The sequence below is a fragment of the Pollicipes pollicipes genome, unplaced genomic scaffold, assembly GCF_011947565.3.
Source record: "Pollicipes pollicipes isolate AB1234 unplaced genomic scaffold, Ppol_2.1 Scaffold_3447;HRSCAF=4054_pilon_pilon_pilon, whole genome shotgun sequence".
Lineage (NCBI taxonomy): Eukaryota > Metazoa > Arthropoda > Thecostraca > Pollicipedomorpha > Pollicipedidae > Pollicipes > Pollicipes pollicipes.
This window is the reverse complement of record NW_023596297.1, coordinates 22,785,169-22,808,033: the sequence shown is the minus strand read 5'-3', so window position 1 is coordinate 22,808,033 and position 22,865 is coordinate 22,785,169. Positions and strand designations below refer to the sequence as shown.

Sequence of the window (22,865 nt, the reverse complement as noted above, 5' to 3'; positions counted from 1 at the left end):
AAAATATGTACCAAACCGAGCAAATTTAACCAAATTGTTGCGAGGTTGGCTGTGAGTTGGGTGCGAGCCGCCGTCCGCGCTCTGGCGTCGAGATATTGTGTGAGAGAGGCTGTTCGCGGTGAGAAAAGGTGCGGATTTGCTGATCTTATAGTAGTGATTGGCGTTATTTCCCTAAGTGCAAGGACCGTACTGCTTTAACCTCAGCCTACCTTCTTTCATATGGAATTTAGTTGGCCATTGTGTGTATACAAACTTTAATCCCGGCACATCAAATATGGTCTCATCCATTGACCTAAATGCCTATTTAACTGCGTGCTGAAGCCCATGCTTGCATGTGTTGGACTCACACCACTCCAACTTGCCCTGCATTCCTTAATTTTAGCATCAAAAATATTTTTGAAGTTTATTTGCATAAAATTGCCTTTCCAACGTGTTAACTCTTTGTCACATGGGCTCATCATGTGCCAAAATCAGCATTGGCCATGCTCTGAACTCTGAGTGCCCAGATTTATGGGATGCATGAGTTAAAATCGCTGCTGTGATCCTGCCACCATACCTGATATGGTATGGCATACCAAGCATATACAGCCTAAGGTGCATTTTTTTACCATCTGGACTCTAGTTTACTTTTATCAGGACCACATAAGTATATTGGTAGGTTTCATGTACTGTGACATGCCTAGTGATCTTTAAGGCAGCATTTAAGAGCCAAGAAAGATGTTCTGTGAAAAAGAATGACTATCCCTGTAGAGAAAAAATCTTCCATAGAAATGGAGCATCTGCCTTAAAGAAAACAGATGTTACTTGTACTTTTCCTTAATAGTTATTAAAGCCCATGGGAGACCTTGGCATCCAATGAATCAACCAGGTATAATAAACTCTGTGCTGCATCTAATCCCCTCTCACACTTGTTTATTAATACTGTGTGAATGTTTGCTATTCTAACACATATCTATGCCTACTAGATAATGAAAAGGAGAAATTCTCAATATTTTGGGTGTTGTCTCAGCCAACTGCATCTTCAACCACATTATCTAAGGCATCATCAGCAACCACATGATTTGCAACTGCAACATTGGTATGCTTTGTCCATATGACTTTGCAGTTGAGGCACCCAAATGCTCCCCCCCCCCCCCCCCATTCCATCTGGTATATTCTGGCCTAGTACTCAGCACCAAAGATTTGTGGTCTGTGGTGACTAACCCACATAAATTATGAGCTACTTGGCAATGTGCTGGTGTCCCTAGACTGGGAAAAAGGGTACCTACAACCTAGATGATGCAATGTTAGATAGCCTTGCCTACAACACTTGAGAGAAGCAGCCACTTTTGCTTCTAGATCAAAATTTAAGGACTTGCTGAGTGATGTGCTCAACCTTTCAGCTCTCAAGAGTAAGGAATGTCATGCTCAGAAGATATTGTATTTAAGAAAATGGACTGTTTTGCAATATGTACCCCTTCTTTTTTTGACAGCCTGGGCCAGGTCAGGCTGCCCTTACACATGAAGGAGCAGGACAGCTCACCACAAGCTGTAAAATATACTTTCAACATGAGCTTGTATTATTTAGTAATAAAAACAGACTTAGGCCGTGCTGAATACATGCAAACCAGGTTGCACAACAGCTGTAGTAGAATTTGAATGGGTTTTGATTTAGATAAGAAATATTACATAACATTTAATCACTGAGGACATCTGTGAATGCAGCAACTAGGGGAAGGCAACAATCGACAAATTGCTTTGTAGGCAAGCTTACACTTATAGATAAGCAATAAGGAAAGTTACCAGAGATGCTCTGAATATGTGGTGAAATGTCATTGGGAGATATGGAGTTGATTGACTGGTTGATTGGTCCCTGCAGTCAGGGACTTTTAACTTTGAAACCCTTCAGATTGCCTAAGTATGTCATCCACTACATGATTGATGCCAGCATCAAACAAGTGTTGGCCAGATGATTCTGAGACTACCATGCCTACTTCTAAGAAAATTATATTGAGAACCATTTGCCAGATCATGGTGATATATCGTGCCATCACCACTGACCACCATTCACCATTTCCACCATGATCATTTCCCCACATCAAAGTTGCACATATTACTTCCCCAACCTGTGTTATGATCAGTGTCCTTGCTAGGCACCAGCTAACCACTGTATCCAAGAGGCAACAAATAAACAATTTGATTATGCTGTGTATGTTAAACAAATGTTCCAGCCATTCCAGGATGTGGGAAGATCATGCAGGGATGTACCATTAAAGTGGACCAAAAATGCCTGGAACCAGACAATTAAGTGTGGTAAAAATGGTTCATCAGATTATAACATTGTCTGATTGAACAAGGGTTAGAAATACATGCATTTTCATGATTGCATCAGGCATGGGAACTGGCAGCTGTCAGACGACCTGGATTGTTGCATGCCAAATGAGGATGGAATGGCAGCATGACCTTATGATGCCCTCATGGAAGATGCCAGCAAAGCTAGGGCCAGCAATACCAGCTAAATGATAAAGGGACAAGAGGGATGATGACCATATCTGAATGCCTATTTCAGCATTGTGGCATACCTCAGTCACATTCAACCAGGTCAAAAATGTGATGTTCACTGGGCACATTGTTCATGCTGGCCTCATGCAACACCTCACAAAGGGCAAGTGGGGTTAGGGTCACATTTTTGGGCTGCTTGGAAGCTGACAAAAGTTTGAAAAATATCTCAAGGTCGCATGGGCTCATTTCATTTGGAGACATTCCATGCACACTGGTGGGAGAGGTTCAGTAAAGCTACCCGAAAATAGACGAGGTGCCGACCCATTCGGAATATAATTGATCCTGCTCCAACCATTTCCTCTCCAGTTGCCTGCCACAGTTTGCATGCACAGTGTCTGGCCCAGTGTTGATCTTATTTGCAGCATGTTTTGACTCCGTATTGGTCCAATGTTAACGATATTTTGGCGTACGGTGTAAAACGGCCTTCCTATTATGTGGTGCATTCCGGCGTTGAGGCGTCACATCAAGACAAGGCAATTGATTGGAACAAACAAACGGCGTGCAAAATGCCTATCACCGCCGGCACGTGATCCCGGAATGGAGTTCCTGGTACCGCGCGGACCAGTATTGGGGCGAACTTGACCGCTACGGGGACGAGACGCTGACCTGGTATTCCCGCGGCACTGGGCCCGAATCCCGGAAGCTGCGCCTTGTTTGACCCGACCAATGGAGAGAGAGGCCAGCTGGCAGCCGACCTGACGGTCCGCGTGACGTGGGTGGTCGTAGTGCCAGAAAACACGTCCACCGGAGCTGCAAGATTGGGGTGCCGTGGTACTGTCCCTGGTGCTGATGCAGCGCCGGCCATATTGGAGGTCTGCTTTGGATGGTGGTGCCGAGGCTGCGGCAGTACTGGGAAATATAGACCGGTGTTGACTGCCTACAACTCCAGTATCAGGCCCGGTACGAGCCCTTCTTTTGCGCGTTCTGCCAGCAAATGGTTATTGTGCTGGTGTTAGCGCGATGCCGTTGTACCGGTGGAGGATATTGCACATGTGATCCAAGCACACCATGTGACCCGTTATGGCTCGACGGCTGATGAAAAAATGCTGTTTGACGTGAACTATCTGCTTGTGTGGTGAATTGTGAGTAATGGGCCTGGAATTCACCCTCCCTCTCCGCCCCTTTTCCTCTCCGTGCAGAGAAACCCTAACTAATAACTCAAATTATTGCTCCATCCGAATTGCTGCTTTCCATTATGCCCCGTTGGTGACACCAACAATTGGTTCCAAAAGCCCGCCTTTCGGCGCCTGACATCGAGACGTCTTGTATCTCCATCTGTCATAGCCAAATACAAGACTACATAGAAAACACGCTTTGAAATGTTGTGGGTAAACAAGTTGACAGAGTTGGACCCAGAACGTTTCCGTAATGGATCGCGCTGGACACCTGCCAGCAGTCGTTCTGCCCAATGCCCTAAGCGCGTGCAACATGTGACCCGGCCGCAGCAGATGACCTGGCCCAAATGCCCGGATTCTGGACCGTTTGTCCTGCGCATAATGCAAATAACGGCTTTGTCGTATGTTCAGGATGACGCCAAACGAAACATGCCATGGCATTTTTTAGCGATCTACTCCAAGCCTTTTGAGTGAATGGATTTCGAGGATCAGAGCTCACGCTAAGCCTGGCTTGTTGTCCGAGCCCTGACCCGTACCATCCGATCGGGTAATACCGAGTCAATGCCAGATTCGGCGACGAAAGTTTAACGTGCTGCACTTTCCGGCTTAGTCCGCCCTGCACTCGGACGTCGTTTGACCTTTAGCGCAGCCGCTGCCACCGGCTGCTGACCATATTTTCAGGGGCAAAAAGTGAACGCAATTAAAGCGACTCGAACCCCATTCCGCCACGGGTGGGCGGATTGGAATGCAGGCGCTCTACCCAATGGAGGACAGAACGGGCGTTGCCTGCTGTGACGCCGTGGACGGGACGGGCTTAGTCCGCTGTAGCGCCGCGGACGGGACGTACAGTAACTGGTGTAGAGCCGTGGACGGGACGGGCAGCAGCTGCTGGAGCGCTGCGAACGGGACGTACAGTAACTAGTGTAGAGCCGTGGACGGGACGGGCAGCAGCTGCTGTAGCGCTGCGAACGGGACGTACAGTAACTGGTGTAGAGCCGTGGACGGGACAGGCAGCAGCTGCTGTAGCGCTGCGAACGGGACGGGCAGCAGCTGCTGTAGCGCCGCGGATGGGACGTACAGTAACTGGTGTAGAGCCGTGGACGGGACGGGCGGCAGCTGCTGGAGCGCTGCGAACGGGACGTACAGTAACTGGTGTAGAGCCGTGGACGGGATGGGCAGCAGCTGCTGTAGCGCTGCGAACGGGACGGGCAGCAGCTGCTGTAGCGCCGCGGACGGGACGTACAGTAATTGGTGTAGAGCCGTGGACAGGACGCGCGTTAGCTGCTGTAGCGCTGCGAACGGGACAGCTGGTGTAGCTCCGTGGGCGGGACGTGCTGTAGCTGCTGCTGCGCCTTGGAAGGACAAGCATTAGCTGGTGTAGTGCCGTGGACGGGACGGACATAAGCTGGTGTAGCTCCGTGAGCGATATGCTCCATGATAAACTCTGGCCATCATAGTCGGGGTTCATCACAGCAGGCTCCGGTGCGGGACGCAGTCGAGAGTCTTGATATTGCGGGACGCCCTTATTCGAGAGTCAACGCTGGATCGGCAGAGGAACCAGGATGGCTTACCATGGAAAGAGTCAGGATGTTGATTCGCGCTTTACAAACAGACACCCTATGTTTTGCCGGTCGGGGGACATAGCTGAATGGTACGCCTTTTATGGTGCGAACTGCGCGCATGGTGAGATGTTTGTGCATTAACCCGTTATTGATCATTGTCACCTTCGCCGCTACCATCTTTTCCTCCATTTCAGAGACCTCGTGACAAGTGATCTGGATTAGTACAGCCCAGGCAACTCAAAATGTCGTCGGAAGGCGGTGGAATGTGGAACGCGTTGTTGGATGAGTTCAAGAGTCCCGTAAACCTCCTGCTCATCTCCGCGTGCCTTTACATCATGTACAAAATGTGGGTGAGGCACAAAGAGGAGAACGCGCCGCCGCCGCCCCGGGAGCCCGAGCTCCCTCCTCTGAAGAAGCAGGACTTCACGCTGGAGCAGCTCAAATTCTACTGCGGCGACGAGCGCTGTGACGGCAGGGTCCTGGTGGCCGTCAATTACAAAGTCTTCGACGTCACCAAGGGAAAGAGGTTCTACGGACCCGGTGAGGCTTGATTACGTCGTGAATAAGATTCCAGTTAGGCGGCCAGGCCCCTGACTGGCTTATGGACCGCGTGTGGCGTCGTGCCAGGTGACACGGCACATACCCAGTCTGTCACAGGATAAGCGCATGGGTCGTTTGCAGGAGCCCGGGTGTGCTGACGGGCGTCTGACCTGGCGGGGAGGCATGGCGCGGCCCGATGTTGCATTTCCGTGTCGTGCCCGGCCCGCTCCGCCAGGCACCGAGTCGGCGCGGCTGTCCTCTCGTCAGCATGGCGTGTCGGGCTGTCAATCCGGCCTGTTGACGCGCTCGGTCCGAGCCTGGGGGGCAGGCGACCCGGGCGAGCGGCCGGCCGGCGCGCGGGGTGGCGGGCTGGGCGGCCCGGTTCGGCCAGCGCGCGCGGGATGGCGGGCTGGGCCGCCCGGTTCGGTCGGGGTGCGTGGGGTGACGGCGTGGGGGGCCCGGTTCTGTCGGGATGTGTGGGGTTCGGATATGGCCGGTCCGGCCAGTGCGAGTGGGGTGACGGGGTGGGCGGCCCGGCCGGCGCGCGTGGGATACCTGAGGCAGCAAACGTGGCAAATCGCAGCCCTGCTGATTCATCTACAGCGAGAGGCCGCGCCACGGGGGGGGGGGGGGGGGGGGTACCGCCGAGCGCCGCGCGGCAGTGTGAACCGATCCGGCTAACTGCGCTGTTGTTTCTGACCTTGGCTTGAATGCAGAGGAAATCAGTGGCTTGCGCCGCGTTTTATCGAAGTCGGAGCTTTGAATCAGTGGAACTCGACAGGCACAGGTGGCATTTGATTGCGGACTGTTTCCGCTGTTGGAGCCGAGCGCACAATGAAGCAGTGGAGCTGGGAGCACTGTTCCGACCGCACACGTATCGGTGGGTTCAGCCCTGCTATGTGAGATAACATTGGAAATGGCTGGCCGGAACACGGCCAAAGTATTTGAGTCCTGCCGCGGGGTCCTCTGTTCGCTGGGCAAAAAAGACCCGTCAGTGATTGATCGGAAGTAAGCTGCTGCTTTGGTGTAGTGGTGCGTGCGATGTCTGTTCCGCCTCCATGGCTCTGGTGGCAGAGCTTTAGGTACGGATGTGTCGTGTGTAATCTGGCATTGTTGGGCACGGTGTGGGATAGCCGCGGGGGTAATGTGCGGAGCGTGAGTGCGGAGTAGCCGTGGTGGTACCGTGCGGGGCGTCAGCGCGGGGTAGCCGCGGTGGTACCGTGCTGGGCGCAAGTGCGGGATGGCCGTGGTGGTACCGTGCTGGGCGCAAGTGCGGAATAGCCGTGGTGGTACCGTGCTGGGCGCAAGTGCGGGATTGCCGTGGTGGTACCGTGCAATGTGCGAGTGCGTTGTAGCCGCGGTGGTACCGTGCGGGGCGTGAGTGCGGGATAGCCGCGGGGGTACTGTGCAGGGGGTGAGTGCGGGATAGCCGCGGGGTACCGTGCGGGGCGTGAGTGCGGGATAGCCGCGGGGTACCGTGCGGGGCGTGAGTGCGGGATAGTCGCGATGGTACCGTGCGGGATAGCCGCGGTGGTACCGTGCGGGACTGGGCCCTCGGCCTGCAGTGGGCTTGAGTGGTGACAGGTGTTGGCGAGCATGCGCCGTCAGGCCCCAGCGACGAGTTGTCGATGACGCTCCTGTTCCGCTTCTCCCAACCCCTCTCAGGCACCTCGACAGTCAGCGGTGAAAAGTAGTGTGGGGGGGGGGGGGGGCATACTTATTTATTTTGACCGTGTCGTTGGTTGTGTCTGAGCATGTTTGTGTTACCATTGTGCGCGTGATATGTTGTTGTCATTTCAGTTAAAACCATGGGTAGTTTGATGCGTATTGCCCTCAGGTGTCAGCCCACGTTCCCTTGTTTCGCCAAGCCCAGACTTGCTCTGGCCGTGGCCTGTTCGCAAGGAGAGCGAGTGTAGTCAGAAGCCGCCGTGTTGTGAGGTGCGTCGTCGTGTCGTGATTCCGTAGCTATAGTTGACGCGGACCACGCCGCCATACCGCCAGACCAGCGTGACTGGCTGTATTTTAATCATGGCTCTCAGTGCCACCGTGTGGACCGACCGGTGGACCGGTAACCCTGAGTTTAGCCGTGTCACCGTGTGGACCGACCGGTAGTCCTATCTTTAGCCGTGTCACCGCGTGGACCGACCGGTAGTCCTGTCTTTAGCCATGTCACCGCGTGGACCGGCCGGTAGTCCTGACTTTAGCCGTGTCACCGTGTGGACCGATCGGTAGTGGCTTTAACCGTGTCACCGTGTGGACCGACCGGTAGTCCTGTATTAAGCCGTGTCACTGTGTGGATCGACCGGTAGTCCTGTCTTTAGCCGTTTGACCGCATGGACCGGCCGGTAGTCCTGACTTTAGCTGTGTCACCGTGTGGACCGACCGGCAGCCCTGAATTTAGCCGTGCCACCGTGTAGACCCGCCGGTAGCCTTGGCTAGCCTTGTCACCGTGTGGACCGACCGATAGTCCTGTCTTTGGCCGTGTCACCGTGTGGACCGACCGGTAGTCCTGACTTAAGCCGTGTCACCGTGTGGACCCACCGGTAGCCTTGGCTAGCCTTGTCACCGTATGGACCGACCGGTAGCCCTGACTGTAGCCGTGTCACCACGTGGACCGACCGAAGCCCGGACTGTAACCGTGTCTGACGCCTGCCGTGCCTGGCACCGGCCGGGACTGATACCTGCCGTGTCTGACACCTGCCGTGTATGACACCTGCCGCGTCCGACACCTGCCGTGTCTGACACCTGCCGTGTATGACACCTGCCGCGTCCGACACCTGCCGTGTCTGACACCTGCCGTGTCTGATACCTGCGGTGTCTGACACCGGCCGTGTCTAACGCCTGCCGTGTCCGACACCTGCCGTGTCTGACACCTGCCGTGTATGACACCTGCCGCGTCCGACACCTGCCGTGTCTGACACCTGCCGTGTATGACACCTGCCGCGTCCGACACCTGCCGTGTCTGACACCTGCCGTGTCTGATACCTGCGGTGTCTGACACCGGCCGTGTCTAACGCCTGCCGTGTCCGACACCTGCGGTGTCTGACACCGGCCGTGTCTGACACATGCAGTGTCTGACACCGGCCGTGTCTAACGCCTGCCGCGTCCGACACCTGCGGTGTCTGACACCGGCCGTGTCTGACACATGCAGTGTCCGACACCTGTCGTGTCTGACACCTGCCGTGTATGACACCTGCCGTGTATGACACCTGCCTTGTGTGATACCTGCGGTGTCTGACACCTGTCGTGTCCGACACCTGCCGTGTCTGACACCTGCCGTGTCTGACACCTGCCGTGTCTGACACCTGCCTCGTCGCCAGGCGGGCCGTACGCGGCGTTCGCCGGCAAGGACGCCTCGCGTGGCCTGGCCACATTCTCGGTGGAGGGCGGCGATAACCACGACGATCTCAGCGACCTGACGCCCATGCAGATGGAGTCGGTCAGGGAGTGGGAGGCGCAGTTCACAGGTCAGTTCCGTTCGCGGGCGGCCGCCCGCCGGCTGCGTAGAAGTGCCGTCCTCGCCCACTCATAGTGGCTCTCTATACGCTTCTAGGCGTGCGGTCATACGCGTCATGAAGTAATGAAGGCAGCCACTTAGCGAATCAGGGATTGATGTGATATCGCTCCAACGTGCCCTTTCCCCATCTGAGGCATCGTAGCCTAAAAAAATGCAGAAATTTATTCCGTGAAATAGGTCTGCAATCTCGTGGGAATGGCGAGAATACGTGATGGGTGTGTCCAGCTGGGAACTGCTGGAGATTATCGACATTTCTATGCCGGCAATGCCGATATCGTGATGGTGGAGTGTCGTAAGCAGCTCGATAAATCTATGTGGCGTCGACACTCATACTGTTCTGAGCCCTGCGCTGCACACTCAGGGGCTAACCAGGCTAGGCTAGCCGCTGGCTTCTCTCGAACTGTTTCAGTAGGTAGGTTCCTGCGTAGTCGGTACCATGGCTGGAATATGTTATCATTTGGCGTGACTTCACAACGCCGTCTGCCAGTGTAAACACGCGAGGCTAGTCACTCCGGACTCTTCCTATTCCGCGAACTCGCGATCCAGTGAGGCGTCCACTGAGTTTCGGGAACCAACAAACTGTCACTATGACAAGCGCGGAGAGGGAGGGACTGAGAGCATGTCCGAGAGGCCGAAATGCGTTTTCCGCAACGGTGTGCTGCGACCCGACCTGTCGGCATCCATGTCCAGGCCCCTTCCCGTGCCATACTAGCCATTACATCATGCGTTTTGGTAGCCAGTTCGAGTTGGCGATGCTGGTAAGGTATGGCCAACTCCACGGCGGCATAGTTCGTCACGAGCGCGGTCTGAAGTCGCGTTTGGTGGTGGCTCACGCAGTCATAAGAGGACTTGTATGCTTTTCCTTGGCGTCGCCTTGTAGCATTGACGTTGGCGTTCTGTTTGTCACGGCTCTCCATTGTCCGTGTTTATCAATGGCGCCCCCGCCGGTGACGTGTTGTTCGTAGTCAGCTGAGACGGGATCAGTCTCTCCGCACACTGCCGTGTCACACACGGTGACACAGCAGGTCTCTGCCCCTCCCCCTCCTCTTCCACCCATGTCCGTTACCTGAGCACGCTGTCACGTGCAGCTCAGGTGTAGCGTCGGACGGCGGCTGATGAGAGTGCGCGTGTGGGAGGCCGCCCACCCCGACCCAGCACCGCCCCAGGCTTCCGTCCTCCGGTCACCATCGGTCACACTGCAGCACGGCTGGCGACGCCCGGCTGAAGCAGAGTCTGCCGACCGATCTTAAGCGGTTAGAACCGGCTGGCACAGCTTACTTGTGGCGAATACGGACAGAAATTGGCAGAATTCAAATATAGTAGAATGTGTTTCAAAGCACTGGGGCAAACTATAACGATGTTAATGTTGGCGGGGCTGTATCTTCGTGAACTTCATTAGCATGATTCATCACGTTGAAAGGTTCTCCACGGTGGAGTTGATAGGGTAGTTGCAAAAAGAATGTCTTGGGCTAAGTATTTTGTAAGGGGTCCGCCAAAGTGCATTAGAGGTTAATGTTTGGCAATGCATGGCAATGAGTTTTCAATGCTTATGATTGCGTAAGTTAGAATTAATGGCTGACCCACTCGTCAGGAACTTTTTCGGGAAATGAACACCAGAAATTTCTGAGTAGTTTGACATCAGGTTTAGGAACTTGTAAGGTATCACTCACACAAAGCATAACCGACGTGCTATATCATGTGCCCAAGCTTAGAAGCTGTGTGCTACATCCATTCAGTGCGTTGAGTTTCTTGTGGATGGATGTGCCACATGTCATCTGTGGCGTTGTCACGGCGTTTTTAATGAAAACATTGTCAGCACGTGTAAACAAGCAGACCTTACCACAGTACTCGTACTGTTCAGCCCATAGTAATCCAACTGTTCAGGATTTCTTTCAAAAGATTGACAAGTACATATCATATGTTAGAGCCAGGGTACAGTGCATCAGTCATTCCGTTAGGGAACCAATCGAAATGTGAAGGTCACGTCATGTTAATGCTGAATTCCCACTGCGGGCTGGTACCCGGACCACAGGCCACTGTCACAGACACCCTTTTGTTGCCATGATTGGGCTGTCAGGCGGGAGCATGCCAGCGGGCACTGCCGACCAAAAACTGGAGGTAAAGACACCTGTGTGTCCCAAGATGTGGAGTTTTTCATTGATATGCCTGCTGAAAATATATATGGTTTGCCTCTCGCGTAGCCCACATTAGGTAAATATGAACTGAAACGGATGTTTCCTTAAGGAAACACGAACTGCATCTGCTTTTTAATTAAGGCTTTATTTCATTATAAATGACGTCGGTCATCTCTTGACGGAGGTACGAATTAATCTGACATGGCTACGGCGTGAAATGACGCACCATATATATATATATATATATATATATAAAGTATCGATAATGCACCCATGCCTCTGAGTGGCAGCGCACTACAGCGGGTTATAGGAGGAGCATTTATGTATACCACAAGCCTTGATGAGCTCCAGAACACACGCTTAGATACTGATCGGCGTTCAAAACATAGCAGCATCACCACACTGGATCATTTCGTCGTATCAGTTACCTGTTTTTGTTTTGTTTTGTTTTTCGATACTTGGCCTTAAAAGAAAACATTGTGGCTACGGTATCGCGTCACAATATTTAAATGGCCAAAGTTGAGTTTCTGCCAGTTAAAGCTGGTTTAACACGCGCTCTGGTGCGGGGTCAAATTGCCCCCCGAAGGTTTTTCCAGAATGGTTTCCGAACGGCGCGGCGTAGCCGCGTCAAACGTTTCCTAGCCGTTCATAATTGAATAGCGGATCGACTGGTGTAAGACATTCAGCTGTACCTTGTAAGGTCACTGACCTATGGCAGGCCAGTCAGGCGATGGTTGGGGCAAAGTCAATTTCTAGGGAATCGTTCAATCTGATGCAACAACGGAGTGTTTGACGAAGCCATACATCTTTGAGATGCCTTATTAGGCAACACAAGCATTGAACGAGCAAATTAAGTTGACCTAAGGTCACGTATGAAGGTCATACCAAGGTCGAACCCAACCTGTTTTATTGCTCTAGGGCTTGCTGTATGGGGTATTTTCCGGTGCTCATTTTGAATTTATTGATAGCAGGAACCGCATCATGCATCTTCAGTTGACTTCTTAGAGTTTATAAGACGTCATGGACCTAAGGTGACCCAGGTCGACATTTTTAAAAAGAATATACTGCCAAGCGTAATCTTTGTCCCTTATGCTTTGTCCTTTGTCCCTATCGCTTATGTCCCAAATGCAAAATTCAGGGCAGTCTTGTATGATTTTGGTCACCGTGACCTTCAAAAGGTCAAGCAAGGTCACTGACCTTAAATGAGCTTGTGAACTTTTTCTTAGAAACAGTTATCTAGGTTATGGGGACACTGGAGACCAACCTGAAATTTGACCTTGTTTGACCTTATTTGGCTCGAAAGTCATGACTTAGTGACCTCAAACGTTGACCTAAGTGAGTTCATGTACAGGTCAACACACCCTGCAAATTTGGTGTCTTCAGCTTTCTTAGGTTCCGAGATCTGATGGGGGTCAAATTGACCCCCACCCGATCGAAGGATATCTAGCCGGCCACCCGGCCGCGTGTTAAACCGGCAAAGCCATGACGTGGCGGAAACTATTTTCAGCCGGTTAAAATACCGATTCGCGCTGCACGCCGTGCCGTGTGCGAGAGTCTCGCAACGCGTTCTACCACCCTCGGCCAGGCCTGGTCCCTAGTCCGTCGGGCGAGTCGGTAGTCTCCTGTCACCATGCTCTTCTGCGACCCCACGCCTTGTACGGCGGTGGGCCCATGGTCGGGCCTTGTAAGGCGGTGTGTGGTATGCTTCTGTCCATGACAGTGCGGGACGGGCTGGGGCTGGGGCCGCCAGCCCCAGCACCCGCCCGGAGACAGCGCCAATGACACGACGCTCATTGAGTCAACTGGCCATCAAGGCCTGTTTCATCACCGATGGTGGCATCCATACAGCGCTCCGGATCCTTTTGTCATGGCTCCGAACCCAGAAACCTCTGGAAGCTTCGTCGCACGAGATATGACATCTAGTTCGGACATTTCGGCACCACTTGGCGGAGGTCCCAGCTGGTGTTGACAGTTTCTTTGCGCTTGGGTTTTATTACGTGTGGCTCATGAATGCATTGTTCGTGTTTTCGCTTGAAGTTCTGTTCAGAATGGTGGCCACATGGAGGATTACGTGCCGTGAATCCGCTATGTTAGGACATGTGTCGAAAGCATTGCAGCTTGTGTGTTAGGTCCCTGCTAATACACTGAAACATGTATTTCGAGCTGAAGACAGCTATTCAAAGCGTATTTCAAGCATCCACATTAAAATGGTATGCTTGGCTGTTGGAATGCCAGGCAATCACGAATCAATTTGCCCTGCCGTGATGCCGTGCTGTGCCGTGCCGTGGCGTACAAATGTCGGACATGCGCTTGCCTTGCCGTTTCAGTATAACGTACAAGCGTTTTCAATAAGTGATGTATCGCAGATGAATATTTATGTCGCGACCTCACGTGGTCCCGGTAACGTTTCAACAGAATAAGTGAACTTGCGGTTTTCTTTTGGTTTAGGCTATTTAAGCATTATTTTTCAACTTAGTGATGGTTAGGATATTGTCATGCCTTACGCCATATGTGATACAGCACTCAGGGGCGTACGCAAGATATCACGGTGGGAGTGCAAAACGTTTGTAACCATACACAACAAAGAATGGGCGCTTACACCCGGTCTCCCCCCCCCCCCCCCGTCGAACATGCCACTAACAGGGCATGCAAACACGGTGCAGTGCTGAAATCGCGAGAAGTACATTGAGGTGCTACGTCTGCGGCGCCTGATATTTCCTTCTGGCCTCCCAGCCAGATAGCGAGATGAAGCGGACCTCGGCTTCGGTTCCGGCTTTGCGAAGCCGCAGTTTTCCGCTAGCTGTTACGGCTTCGGATTTGCGCCATTTTCAGCGGCTGATTTCGGTCTCGGCGTCGTGCCAGTTGAAACATCGGCTTTGGCTTTGTGTTATTGTTAACAGCTGGTTCGAATCCGGCTTCAGTTCGAGGAATTTCGGGAATGGTGCCGTCCTTCGGCATATTTGATCTGGAACCGCTGACTTCGGCTTCGTCATGGTGATTTTTTTCACTACGGTTGCGCATTTGCGCAAGAAGTCCTGCGCCTCCTGTCACCTCATTATACCACACAACCTTTCGAACCTGCGACGCAACGTACGCATGTCCAAAGGTAAAAAATCAGACGGTCATCCCCAGGGCCAGTTGCTCGGTATATTCCAACGCGCATGCATGCACGATCGTCAAAAATCTTCCGCCGGCAAGGTTAGAATTTTAAGTAGCATTTAACGGCGGAAGCTTTGAATTCTAAATGAATGCGTCATAACGTTTCGCCACGTAACGTTATGCACAACATTTTGGCTTCGGCTTTTGCCTCGTGATTGTAAACTGATCAGATCGGCTGTGGCATCCCACTTCCTGAGTTTGAAGTCGTGGCTTCGACGAAGAACTTGAAGACGAGTCAAGATCGAGGTAACAAAGTCAAAGACGTTGAATCGAAGTGACGAAGCCACGGGCTTCGACTTCCACTGCGGCTTTAAGTCATTGCCTTGGTTTCGAAGCTTCGAAGCCAAAAGCCTGCCTTCATCATCATGCCTGGTGCGAGCATGTGTCCTAAGGCATCTACACAGTGCATCCATCGAAAAGACGGCAGCGCACCGCCGCCGCTGACCACTCCTGCGGCCGATTCTGTCGGACGAAGCGTCAGTGTGCTCTCTGCAGCGTGCTCCGCGCCTGGCCGAGCCGGGTGTGGGAGACGGCGCGTCTAGCTCGGCCGGCGACACGAGTCGTCGCTGAGAGCGGTCACCGCCGTGGTGTCGGCCGGCCGAGCGGCGTCGCGCTGGCGGCGACCGTGCGCCGTCAGCGGCCGCCGCGCTGCTGCAGTGTTGCGAGGCAGCGCGCCGCGCCGCGCCGTGCCGCGCCGGGCCGGGTCGCTCGGCCCACGGAGCCCGAGACGCCGGGCCGGGCCGGATCGCTCTGGCCTGCGGCCAGCGGCGCGCGGCCGGCCAGCCGAGCCCGGCCTTGGGACCGCCCCCGCCGGCCCGAGACGCCAGAGCGGCCGGAGCCGTGTCGCCGGCACGGCCCGCCGTGTCACGTACCGGGGGGCGCCGAGCGAACAGGCTGTGGTCGGGAGTCGGGAGCGCGCCGTGTCACATGCGGTGTGGGTGCATGTTACATGTTATTACATGCGGTCTGGGTGCATGCTGCATGTTATTACATGCGATGTGGGTGCAGCGGCCAGGCGGGCGACGTGCCCGGCGTTGGAACGCGGCGTTTGGTGTTTTTGTTTTTGTCACGCACGGACGCCCTTGAAAAGGAACCAGTGTCCGCTCCCTTTCTGTGTCTGTTGTTTCTATACTGGCGGAAGCCATTTCGGTGCCGTCAGTTGAAGAAGGGAACTAAGGTCGCTTCTTTGGCCGTTTCAGCATGATGTTTGTGTTACTGAGAGCGATGCGCCGATAGTCCGATCAAGAGTTCAAGTACAGATAATCTTTGTGCCCACGAGCTGATAAGGGTGCGGTCGTTAGGATCGTCCTTGGACTTCACAGCGGCGACCAAGTATCTCGCAGCCTGTATGACTATGAGCTTCGATATGGGTGTGGCCCGGATGTCGTTTTCGGCTCACTTCGGCTCCCGCGCCATGTGATCAGCGGTGTTATCCTCCACCGCAGGGACTTGCGCTTCGATCCCTATCAGGGATTACTGTGGCTACCGTTCGCTGCTCCATGTACCGGCCTCCCCTCGTTCATGCGTCGGTTTCTACTGATCGTGATCGTGATCTACTGGGTCGTCAAACCTCTTCACGCTGAAAAGTGTGAAGGACTAAAAGACCACACACACTAAACAGGACTCAAGACGGCGAGATACTTCGCCAAGCCGGTCAAGCTCCAAGGACGCCTTGACCGAAGGCACGCACACTGCCGCTTTTGTGAAGGATGATGTATGCACCTCCGTCACGCTGACTGACATCGCCGCTCGGCCGTTGTAAACACCCTGGGGCTTGATGTGGCATTGGCTTACGGTGTCGGTCTATACAGCGCTGTGTGTACGTTCTGCTGCGTGTGATGAACCACACCCGGGGTTTGTTCCAATTATCCAGTGTGGGGTGCTTAGACGGTTTTCTCGGGCTCTGCGCGTCGTCACCATTGTGTGGATGGGGTCGGGGCTCAGAGAACCAGCTGTCTCGTAGTGTTCGTGACATAAAAAGATTGCTGTTGTGGTGCGTGATAAAAACTACGTCAGCAGCTTGTTTTTCCTTCCCCGACGTCTGGGAGACTTCACGCACCCCTTTTTTGTGTTAGTGCACACATGGTCAGCCAGCGGCGCCCTTCCAAATGACGTCGATGTCGGTGGCGGCAGCTCTCGTTAGCCCTCCTCGCAGTGTGTCACTGTTTACTGACAAGGTGGCGGTACGCGGTCTGAAGAGTGGCGCTGAGTCGGCGCGGCCGCCGCCGCTGGGCCGCCGCCGGCTCCGGTTCCTGGGATCCGCTCAGTGTGGCGCGCCGGCGGCCGTCGCCGAGCCCGCGCGCGGCACGGGGTCGCCGGGCTCAGGGAAGGTCGGCGGGGCGCGCGCTCCGCCGCACTCAAAGGCACTCAAGTTGTGCGGTGTGAGATGCCCTAAAGTCCGTCCCGCGCCCTGCGCTACGTTACTAAGGGGAAGCTGCCGTCGTATCGGTCCGCTGTTGGTGAGGTTTGAAGTTCCGTCATCTCTTGTGAAGTTCAGGCCCCAACAAAGTGCAGAAGTACCTTTAGGGTTTTCAACGCCTGCGGGATGCATGTGAAAAATGCTTTAACATGGGGATCGTGAATTGTGCGTGTATCAGGGATGAGGACGAAGCCGGGTTGGGCTTTGGCTTCGCCTAGCCAGTGTTTGTGCGCTGGGTTCGAGTTCGGCTTCGGCTTTGTGCCATGTACAACAGTTGACTACGGCTCCAGTTTTGTATCATTCTTAACAGCTGGTGTTGAGATCGGCTTCGCCTTCGAACATTTTTGAATGATAGCTCCGACTTTTGCTGCATGGGATCTTGAGTTACGGGTTTGAATATCGCCATGGCGATTTTTCCACTGCAATTGCGCCGTTGCCTTTTAAAAACAATGTTGTTCCTCCTGTCACACCCCAGAGCACCACGTCGTTTTTAAGGCAGTGGTACAGACGTGGCTGAAAGCCAGAAACTAGCCGATCGTTTTCAGGGACGTTTAGCACTGGACGACAGGCAGAGAACTAAATGTCCGAGACGTTGTACGCATACAGGGCGTTTCATGGGAAATTCAGTTTTAAAAAGTTTGTTATGATATTTGAAGATTTTGACATGTGTCAGTGCTCATCTGCCAAGCAAAACGTCTCCATGGCAGCCCTCCGAATGCGAACGCACTTCTCCAAGTTCTAGAATGGCCCACACCTATCAAGGTCTTGCAAATGGATATCGTTTTCAGCCGCTCAGCGCGAGGACCAAGGCCTGCACCTCTAGTGTCCAGGCCACACTGATCGCGTGAAAGAAACCAATCAAAATTCTCGGCAATTGTTAGTAATCGCTGCCAGATAGCACGTGCCCGGCTGATTTTAGCATCCTTGCTTGCACGTTTAAAATGGACATTCCACGTTAACACGCTCTATAGTAGCATACAAGACGAGAACAACGGGTAGAAAAATATTCCCTCCGTCATGTTAACACCTCGTCCCAATTACGCGTCAAAATCCTGATACTTTTTTATTCCATACAGCCCTAGTTGGGCGAAAATATGTTCTCATCACAAAACAAGGTTGCACAATATGTTTGGCTCCTGCTTCGGCCTCGTGATTGTTGAGGCTGCTGGCTTCGGCTTCGGCTCCGTGTGTACAAAATTCGAAGCCACTAGCTTCGCGTTGGAAAAAAAAAACGGAAGCTACTAGTTTTGGCTTCGCAGTTCCAAACTTCAAACCAGCTCCGGCATCTAAGTGGGATTCATGGCATTGTCTTGGCTTCGGATTTGGCTCGTAACCCCAAGTCACTCCCGGTCGAAAATTGTGCTGACTATGTCAGCTAGATCGAAAATACGTCTGTTGCCATCAACATTTTTTCTAGGATAGGAATGATGCCTTATCGTTACTGCTATTTCCCGTTGCGTGACCCATATACTTGTTTTGTAATGATTACCGCGTACCGATCGGTATGAAGGGAAGCCCGGAAACTTTGCCCTTCCGTCTGAATGCAGACTGACCGTCACACCACTGTTTGCCATTGTGTGTTAGGCCGCGTGTCCTTTCGTTGGTACCATCTCCGTTTCGTTGTTTTGCCTGCGACCGGACTGACGCCCAATGTGGTTTTTAAACAGGATGTATGACCGTGCATGGTTTGCACTGAATTATTCGGGCAGGCCATCGCGTCCGCCGTGCGCCTGACTGTGCCAGTAGACCCGCCACGAACTTAACCGACGTCGGCAGAAGCTCGTCCGGAGCAGATATGTGATCACTCTGCGACTGGGCAGAGTGATCACATATCAGAGATGGGCTAGGTGTCTAGACAGATTACAGAAGTGCTCATAGCTCAATGCCCTGTGGTGGAGCTGAACACCGCGCCGTCCCGTTAGTCGAGCTGACTGAGCGCATGATTCAGGGCACGGCGTGTGGCGGTCGATATAATTGAACTGCGGGAACCCGTGTGGCTGCGAGCCTCAACACGGTGCGAAAGGCCGCCGCCAGCGGGCAGGAGGCCCTGCCCGGGAGCGCGACGGCCGTGTATGTACCGTCCGAGTGGCCAGCCGCTGCCGTGTCGTGTGGTCCGGCGCTCTACAGCCCCTCTGCGGTCTCGTGGGGTTCAAAGGGCGCGGGAAAGTCCGATGTCGTCCTGGCTGTTGGGGTCGGCCTAGTTATAGTTTGGCCTTTTAAAGTAGAGCGCGTATTCCATACCTAAGTGTGCGTTTTTCCGGAGCTCATATGATTAAAGCTGCATCGTCAGCTGACCCTATGCATTAAGTTCTCTCGTTGTCGCCGTAGATCGACTTCCTGCACGCTCTGTTCGCCGGGGTTACCACGCCGGGGATCACGTGCTCCGACGACCCATTGGCACTGCAGGCGGCTGAGCTCGAGCTCGGTGACGGCGCAGCATGCAGCGAGCTGGACAGGGTGTCTCGAATTTGATGCACGGTTGTATTGTCCTCAATAACAGAGAAATAATTGAGATGGGTCCATGATTTATTTGCCAATGTAATCCCCACGGAATCGTATACACCGTCGCATACGCTCCGGCATGCCGCGCATCAGGTTGTCGATAGTCTGTGTCCTGACCCTTCGCCACGTCGCTTGCACGTTCTGAAACAATGTCTTCTCTGAAGTGGCCGGCGACATCTTGCTGAGCTTCTTGACGATCGCCCATAGATTATCGATCGGCGACATGTCGGGGCTGTTGCCTGGCCACGTACCGCTCTCCCAGAAGCCCGGGAAGTTCGCATGGCACCAGTCCTGGGTCTTCCTGGCGTGATGAACTGGAGCGCCGTCCTGCTGGAAAATCGCCCTCGACATGTCTGGCAGAAGTTTGACCTTGGTTGGCGGGCCATTCGCCTTCCTCCGCTGCATCGCCGAGGCTGCAGTCTTGCGCGGGAATTCGTGTGGCTCAGAGAGGCCTCTGTAGCTCATCATGCTCCAGACAACAGTCTTTAGCCTCCTTTAGCCTTTTTAACTGTTTCACTGTCTCGGCGATCGGCACCTCCGAGCTGTTGTTGGCCCAGACGCGGTCGGTCTGGCCGCTAGGGGCTTGGAAGAGCTCGAAGGGCGACTCGTCGCTGAACAGGACGCATCTCCAGTCCTGAACGGACCAGTTCTTACGGGTCTTGGTGAATTCCAGCCGCCCCGCTTTTGGTCCACGGTAAGCCTTGGCTGCAACCTGAGCTTGGGCGGCTTCAGTTGCAGGCTGATCTTCAGATACCGGTGAACGGCCGACTTGGAGGCTGTGTGCTTCTTCGCCGTCAGTTTTCTCGCCAGGGTTGTCGTCGAGTGGTGCCTTTTGAAGGCCGACTTTGCAATGAAAATCTTCACCACCCGGCCCAAGGCCGACTTCCGCCCACGACCTGTGCGGTTTCCGAGCGTCTCTCGTGAGCGGTCGCGGGCCAGCCAACGCATAATCGTCACTGCGTTGACGCCCAGATCCCTGCTGACCTGAACCTGGGTCATGCCGCCCCTGACCATCCGAACCGCGCGGTAGCGGATCGATGGCTTGTGCTCTTTCACCATTGGCGATATGCGGACCCGATGCGGTAGCGGATCGATGACTTGTGCTCTTTCACCATTGGCGATATACAGACTCGACGCGTCGGCTACCTCGAAAAGAATGACCTCTCCCGCCTCTACCGGCCGAGGTCAGGCCGGCCGCTAAGGCCATGTGATCGCGTGTCACAGCGGGACGCCCTGGGGCCGAGCGCAATAAAACTCGATCGGCGTTCGGGAGGGGCGAAAATGATAGGCGGCACCAACCGCGTATCAATTTCGGGACACCGTTGAACACGACCTGACTGGTCACTGACGGAGGGACTGTACAGCACGGCGTGGCTGGTCACCGATGGAGGAGGGCGGCGGAGGGCACCGGCGCGCGTCGATGGGTCGATGTCGGCCGCAAGACCCCGGTCGGCCGTGGCTAGGACTGAATGGTCCGATTGATCGCCCGCTGGCCTTGCCCGCTCCGGTGCTCCGGTTCTCTGGCTCAGGTTCTGGTACTCCAGCGCTCCAGCTCTGTTACGCCGGCGCTCTGGCTCCGGCTCTGGTGTCCGCTTGCGCCTCTAGTTGCGCCCCGACTGACTCAGCCGTTCGTCTGCCGCAGATCGCTACGTGTACGTCGGCAAGCTGCTGAAGCCGGGCGAGAAAGCCACCGAGTACACGGACGACGAGCACGACGAAGCGCCGCCGCCCGCCGACAAGAAGCACGACTGAGCCCCGGCCCGTCACCCAGTCGCCCTCGGCCGCCGCCGCCGCGCCGCCCGCCCCATGGCCGACGCGGGGTTTTAATGCATCGGCATTTTCACTAATACGCTGTGACTTGATGTGGCATTGGCGTTGTGCACCGTGCCGGCCTGTCCAGCGCTGTCCGGGCCGGATGACGGCTGCGCTCTGCTGTGCCCGTGCCGTGTCCACTGAGCGCTGTCCGACCGCCCTGGTGTCCGCGCTCGCTGGGTCGTGTCCGTGTCCGACCGCCGTGGTGTTCGCGGCCAGCGGGGCCGTGGCGTCCGCGCCCGCTGGTTTAAAGGCAGCGCCAGCTGCGGCCGACTGCGTTTTATGAGGCCCGCGCTGTTCGCGGCGGACGCGGCCAGGCCAGCCCGCCGCGCCGCCCCCGCTTGTGCGTTCTGTGTGCGGGCCCAGCCTGCTCCGGTTATCGTTCGTTGCGTTCTTTATCGTGTTCGTTTGGGGTTGGTGTGGCTCATCGGGACAATCGGCTCTGTGGTGGCTGTAGGCCGACACGCCGGCCGGGCCCGCCGCCGGCGGTCGATATTAATCACCGGAGTCGCGGTGCACGTACTTTGCAGCAAATATATTATGTACCGAACCGGGTGACACGTCGACGCATGGTAGCGTACAGAATGCGGACAAACGATGCCTGCTGGATAGCATGGATCTGCTCGAAGATGTAGGGTAATACAGTTAATGCAATAAGCCACTGCACGCAGGTATGCATTTATCTCCATGGATACTTCACGCCGGCACGTTCGCCCGCAAACCCTGGCGGACTCCGTCGCTGGCAAATGCTGGTGGTTGTGCGTGACTCGAGTCAGATTAATGATTGTTTTGCTCGCAGCATCTGGTTGGAATGCGTTTCGATGTGGCTATAGCAGGTAACCGAAGCTGGTCTTCGCTCGAGCCCCGGGTGCGTCATCCACCTGTCCGGGCCGCTGCATATGCCAATGCTGACTACTCAGCGTGCGCAACAGGACCGTGGTCCGAAGACCATTCCCTCCCTTGTTCGCTCCTCGTGGGATTACGGGGTACGTGTGAGGCAAATAGGAGTATCACCGCCACTCGGCCCAAAGTTGAAAGCCGAACAAGTATATCACAAAAAGTACTCTGGAGTGCCTATGAAGACGGGTAAGGAGCTGCAGCGAGAGGAAAGACAAAAATGTGAAATTTGTATCCCTACCACTAAGTTTTCTTGATCGGAACCGCGGACTTCGATTATCACTTCATGTTTCAGTTTGTCAATATGGTGCATTGCAAATTAGCATAAAATGTTTACTTGTTTCGTGACCACTGGACATGCTCCACCGTTGGAGGTAGGTGTAGATATAATCACTGGCTCAATCTCCATTGTCAGTGTTGAATCCGACGTGGGCTGGTTAGGAATGGTCAGTTGCTATGATTTGCATTACCTACGTCCAGGTGCTGCAACTTTGTGATGCCAGCGACATGAAGAGCCATCTTTATGCCGTACTGCGAGGCTGGGCTACTTCAAGATAACACAAAGTAGGGAACTCAAGATGGAAATATTGATGTATTTGACCTGTACATCGCCCGTAGCTGTCAAGTGCGTTTGTGAGGAACATTATGCACATTGATAAGAACGGT

General features: G+C 54.3%; 1 protein-coding gene across 1 annotated transcript; it reads left to right on the top strand.

Annotated features, from left to right (window-relative positions):
* Nucleotides 1-39: 39 nt before the first annotated feature.
* LOC119091785 (membrane-associated progesterone receptor component 1) lies at nucleotides 40-21,853 on the top strand. Its single transcript, XM_037214655.1, has 4 exons — nucleotides 40-128; nucleotides 5,413-5,758; nucleotides 9,079-9,225; nucleotides 21,133-21,853. The coding sequence occupies exons 2-4, from the start codon at nucleotides 5,461-5,463 to the stop codon at nucleotides 21,240-21,242; spliced, it is 555 nt and encodes a 184-aa protein (XP_037070550.1). The 5' UTR covers nucleotides 40-128; nucleotides 5,413-5,460; the 3' UTR covers nucleotides 21,243-21,853.
* Nucleotides 21,854-22,865: the final 1,012 nt, after the last annotated feature.